Genomic DNA, 5,864 nt, shown 5'->3' on the forward strand with positions numbered 1-5,864 from the left:
AGAGAGAGAGAGAGAGAGAGAGAGAGAGAGAGAGAGAGAGAGAGAGAGAGAGAGAAAGAGAAGAAAGGGCTCGACGAAGAAAAGGGCCGGCGACGGTGTGGGCGCGGGTAGGAGGAGGGTGTGAGGATAGCAGAGGAGGGGTGGGCGGGCAGGGGGATGAGGGAGAGGAAAAACAGAAAGAGGGCCGGCGGGAAGATGGGCGGCAGGAAGAAAGCGAGAGACGGAGATCGAAAAAGAGGACGATGCCCCCTTCTCCGGCTCGGCTCGAGGTGGAAAACTTTCTAATCGAGAATTATGAAAGTTATTTGCTATGCCGGGGCTTTGGAAGAAGGGTGGCCGCCCCGTCGGTGGGCAGAGGAGAGCGGAGGAGAGACGGAGCGAGAGCTTGAGAAGAGAAACGCACAAGGATAAAGGAAGAAGGATGAAGGACTTAAGCGGGCCCGAGATGAAGAGCTCGGCAGAATCGGAAAAAAGGAAGGAACGCCCAAGGCAAATCGGTAATTTCGTTCTGCGCGTGCGGCTATGATATTTCCAACCGTTTGCCCCCCTCGCTCTCCCCCCCATCGCCCCCTTCGTTCCCAGCGCTCCGCGCCCACGCCGCCTTGCCGGTCCGCTCTCTCACCCCCCTTGTCTTCTCTATACCACCCCTCCGGAGAAAGTAGCTAGACTCTCGAGCTCTGCAAAAGACAAGGCCGGGCGCGGGTGGCAAGTCGCGGGGATAGTGGCTAGGCAGCGCGAGAGAGGGGCCGCGGGGGGATGCAAATTAAAATCCTCGCCATTTTCCCGTTTCTTATTTTCCGCGGTGGTTCTCAACCGCGACCGAGGATAGCACCGCGACTGATAAGTCTCAAGATGCGTCTCGGTGTGTCGCGTGGCGCACTCCACGATATACGTGTCATGTGTGGCCGTAGAGGTCAACAACATGGAATGCGTATGAATCGCGCGGCGCAGTATGAATGGCGCCGGATTAAGAATGAAACTGCGAATTTGAGATGCGAATTTCTATGAGCCGCACACTCGCTGTTGATGCGAGTCTCACAGGAACGCCGTAGCTCGCATCTTACGGCTGACCAAAGAATACTTTTCTACTTGCGGCCTCAATCGTGCGAGAAAAACACGAGAAGCCAACTCGAGAAGCATCTTTCTTTTCCGCGTTGTTTCTTCGCACGTGACGGTAGATTGTTTCTCCAAGTAACGATCGCGTATTCAAGATCGGGAGAGCGCGTACCGCGTTGGTGAGGAGACAGTCGTCGCCGTCGCTGTCGTTGTTCGCGACAACAGTTGCATTTGACAACCCCGCGCGCGGCCCCGGACTAAGACAGATTAAGTATTTTAAATTGAACAGAGGGAGACGTTCTGCGGCGGGGGCACGGGGTTGTCGGAAGGATTGGTGGCCGGACGAGAGGGTGGACGCGGGCCGCGGGGGGCGGTAGCTGTCGGAGTCGGGGGCTTTTTCCCTCCTTATCTGCCTCTCTTCGTTCTCTCCTGGCCGGAGGGAGTTCAGTTTTTATAATAAAGGACCGTAATTAATGCCGCCCTCCTTCCACCACCGTCTCCATCCGCCTTCGCCGTCTCTCTTCCTTCGTCATCCCCCGCGCTGGCCCACCCAACCCCCCCGTCAGTTCTCAGCGGCTCCCTGCGCACAGAGAGGGGGAATCGAGAACCGCCCTGGGCTCGACTTTTTCTTCCGTCGAGTAAACGGCTGCGAGAAGTGTTTCGCCGTTTTCGGCTTTCTTTCACCGCGATTCCTGCTTCAAGGCGATTCAACGCGCGAAGACGCGCAAGTACTCTTTCGGGTACTTCGGAAACTCAAGCGCGACACTCAGACTCCGCAGTCGCGTGAGAAGATAATGTCCAATGTAAGAGAGAAACATCGCGAAGACGATTTGTTTTTCTCTTCTCCCCGGGACACCGATCGAGGATCGATCGCGGATCAGTGGAGCGTCGAATCCGTAAAATTCCCATCTTATCTCGTTTCCACGCCCGACACCTCGGCTCGGTACACGCGACTGTTTACTCGGATGCGAACGTACAGTGTAACGCCGTTGATAATCCGGCGTGTAGACATTAGCTAAATCGGCCGTGAAGCGACGAAGTAGAGTGCGAGGGCTGTCGTTCGATTGCATCGATTTAATTTCACATCGCGCGCGCGGTAACGCCGCGCGCATTGTAGCAATGCGGTCGTCGTGAGTCCATTACCTTCCTTCACCGGGTCATACCTCACCCACCCCATCCTCTTCCCTCCTCCCTGCCTTCGATCCTCCCGGGAGATTCCTGAACTCCGGAACTTGAGTCTCTGACACCAAAATGGATGCTTTTGATACGCGCGATTTATCTTACCCGCCGCTCCATCGCGACGCTCTATCCCACCGCCTTTCGACGTGCACTCGCTCCTTTCCTCGGAGAGGGACACGTCACAGAACAGTCTAAGATTGTCCGCGAGCGCGAATCTCAGCGCGTTCCTTTCGATGCTGCTCTCCGAAGTTATTCGTGGGTTGCATTCCAAAACGTTCTTTTTGATTTTACTTGATACTTTATAGTATATATGACATGAATTATAGATATTGAATGAAGTTTTCCTCAAAAAGGACGTTGTGCAACGCAACCTTGGAGAGCGAAAATTTGCTCGAGCAACAGAGTGACCGTCGAGACACTCAAATTCGAACAATTTTTCACTACTGTGAAGTGAATTCTCCACTCAAAATTGTAATATCTTCATTCAATATGGAAGAGTGAATCCGACATATCCTTCTTGTACAATTTCACTTTAATCGATTGAAACATTCAATCATTTGCAGGCAGAATCCACTCGAATAAGCTCGAGTGAAACATTCACTTTTACAATTTCCAGTGATAGTTCTTTCACTTTGAGTGAATTTTCATTCGCTTTGAGTGAGATTTTGGCTTTCTTCATAAAGTTTTATTTTCTTATCTTACTCTCTACATCTCTTGAATTGGAATTTCACTCAAAACAAGTGAAAAATGGCAGTATTTTCACTCGAAGTAATGGTGGAAATATCGCCACTCAAATTCGCAAAACTAGATGCTTCACTTAAACTCAGAGTGGATCTTGATTTCACATTAACGGATGTTTCGATCGATACAGTGATACATTCACTCTTACAATTTCCAATGATAGTTCTTTCACTTTGAGTGAATTTTCATTCGCTTTGAGTGAGATTTTGGCTTTCTTCATAAAGTTTTATTTTCTTATCTTACTCTCTACATCTCTTGAATTGGAATTTCACTCAAAACAAGTGAAAAATGGCAGTATTTTCACTCGAAGTAATGGTGGAAATATCGCCACTCAAATTCGCAAAACTAGATGCTTCACTTAAACTCAGAGTGGATCTTGATTCCACATTAACCGATGTTTCGATCGATACAGAGTGCAGAATTCATTCTATAAGAGTGAATAGGAGGATGCCGAAAATATATGAGAACCTCGCCCACTATGGACAACGAACAAACCTACCTACGCCAAGTTATAGTTCCCTATCTGTACTTTAATTCTGTCAATGGGCACTTTCCTGTATGTAGTGTGGCCGAAAGGATATATAGGTGGTTAAAGTGGTCAAAGTTTCAACACGTTTACTCTTATATCTTCCCAATGTCTTTATCAAATTTCATCAAACATTGAAACATTGAAACATTGAATGATCGCTTATTAGTAAAGAAGCAATTATTTTACAAAGTCAGAAGCTCTGAGTCAGACGACTGAATATTTGACTCAATAGGGATATAGCAATCGAATCGTCTGGCGATCCTAGTTAATTTTAGTTTTTAGCTAATTGCTTTTCTTCGTATTTAATTATCTTCATATGCATTTATTTATAGAAGGACACGCACTCTAGGATATGTATTTAGGGACGCGGATGCTATGGGCGGATGATATTAACGTGAAAAAGAGCAATTTTTATTTTTCGATTAGAATAGAAGACCTAAAATCATTGGATGTGAATTGATCTATGTATATAAATCTCTTATCATACATATTATACTCTGAATATGATCGAAAACATTCTTCATTTTCGCGAAATATAAGTATTTATACAATGTAATTTTGAAGCGCTATATCTCGCTTCAAGCATTTTGGGTAGAGATGAACTCAGGAGCGAATTTAATGTACTCAAGGAGTACTATCTTTTGATATAGGTGCCTGTTCGTTTTGGACATCCTTCTTTATTCAAATTCGAATGATTCGCGGTGATCGTTGCATTCTTCGAGGAAATTTTCACTCCAGGAAATTCGGAGAGATGCGAAAGATGTTTCCGCGATCGCTGAAAGAGTGAAACGCCGTTCCACGAGATCGGGGATGACCGATCGCGCCAATTCCGGTTCTCGAGCCGAGAGTATCGCGTAACATCGAAGGGAGGAACACATGCCGGTCATGTTGAAGCGTACAGTAACGACCGGCACTCGAGAGCTAATGCCGTTTACTCGCCGTAAAGGTCCCTCTCCCTTCTCAGGACGCGCTCTCTCGCACAGCGCAGCCGGTCTCGCGCGGCGGCCGTTAAAACGTCCGAAAAATCCCGGGTAGCCGCGCACGGAAACCGGTTCCGCAATTTTTACGGGGTCATCCGGGTGCCGCGAAGGGTGGGGAGGTCATCTCATTGAGGTCAGGCAAAGGAGCGGCGCTCTCCCCTTTACGCAAGCCGGCAGGCCGGCCGCTCGCACGCTCGCTCGGCCGGGCATCTGGTCATCGGAAATTAAAAAGTGCGAAAAAACTTACCTGACCAGTTCTACACGGCATTACCCCTGGCATACCGGTGCACACGTGGACAAACCGTAAGGGTTATGCTAATGCGGAAAGGGCCGTTTTGGGCCGCGCTCCCTCTCTGTTCTGCCGACGTCCCTCCCTCTTTCTCCTGCGAGCGACCCTTCGTGCAGGCCGCGCTCTCCGTTACCGCCAGGTAGGGTCACTTTTGAGAAACGGGTTTTCGGATTTTTTCGCGACGATCAAAGGGCCCGGCCGTCGACAGAGGTGGGGGATGGCGATCGCGCGCCGTTTCGAAGGTGAGTTTCAGAGCTTACGCCGTGCCGGACACGCACGGTCTCGCGGCGCAGAGCTCGCGGATCCGATAACCGGATGTGTATCGTGAGATCGCGGATTTTCTCTCGGCGCACATTTGCGACTTCGCTTTCGAATTCTTCTCCATTCGGTAGAAGAGAAGCGATCGCGACGGTGAGAGATGCCGGTGGCGAGTCGGAGAGCCGCAAACATCGCCGGCGCCGTCGGCGGGCGCGACACGAGGGTGACGAGATTTCAAGTTCGGCGTCGAGCTGTATCGCCTCCACGTGCGATCGACTTTAAAGTTTCACTTCAAGTGCGCAACAGTGCCGCTTTAAGCTCCCTGCGGTAGTGTGCTTTGATTCCGTTCGTCGCACTGTTGGCTGGCCGAGTCGCCGATGACGACCACGACGACGAAGACGACGACGACAGGCGACGTTAACGGCCGACGATCGTTGATCCTGTCACCGAGTCGAATCACGTTCTTTGTAGGAAGAATGCACAGGCCACCGTCGCGGCTCGCTTTTCTGTCGAAATCGATGGGACGCGGCGGTCGGCACGTCGCTCTGAACGCCGATCAAATATTTATCCGGCAAACGGCCAGCTTTTCCGAGTCGCCGATTACGGAGATATCCGTTGCGCGAGCGTTGCCGAAAGAGGCGCTTAGAAGTACAGTTTACTTCGTGCCGAGGGATTCGCGTACGGGCGTCTGCATGAACGGACCAAAACCGCGGCGGACCTTTGACCATTCGTGCACCTTCGGTTGTAAGGGCAAAGAGAGAGATGGAGAGAGAGAGAGAGAGAGAGAGAGAGAGAGAGAGAGAGAGAGAGAGAGAGAGAGAGAGAGAGAGAG

General features: G+C 50.3%; 2 protein-coding genes across 7 annotated transcripts in view; one reads left to right on the plus strand and one right to left on the minus strand.

Annotated features, from left to right (window-relative positions):
• Nucleotides 1–5,864, minus strand: part of LOC116849985 — a 239,013-nt gene that overhangs the window by 3,903 nt on the left and 229,246 nt on the right. The gene's annotated exons all lie outside the window — the stretch shown is intronic.
• The window catches only part of LOC116849984, a 2,893-nt gene continuing 2,061 nt past the window's right edge, over nucleotides 5,033–5,864 (plus strand). Inside the window, exon 1 of the mRNA XM_032827723.1 lies at nucleotides 5,033–5,776. Within this exon, the coding sequence (XP_032683614.1) occupies nucleotides 5,410–5,776 (367 nt within the window). The 5' untranslated portion in view covers nucleotides 5,033–5,409. The remainder of the gene's footprint in view (nucleotides 5,777–5,864) is intronic.

This window comes from Odontomachus brunneus, unplaced genomic scaffold (assembly GCF_010583005.1).
Source record: "Odontomachus brunneus isolate Ranch 3 - 2012 unplaced genomic scaffold, Obru_v1 Obru_scaffold_130, whole genome shotgun sequence".
Taxonomy (NCBI): Eukaryota; Metazoa; Arthropoda; class Insecta; order Hymenoptera; family Formicidae; genus Odontomachus; species Odontomachus brunneus.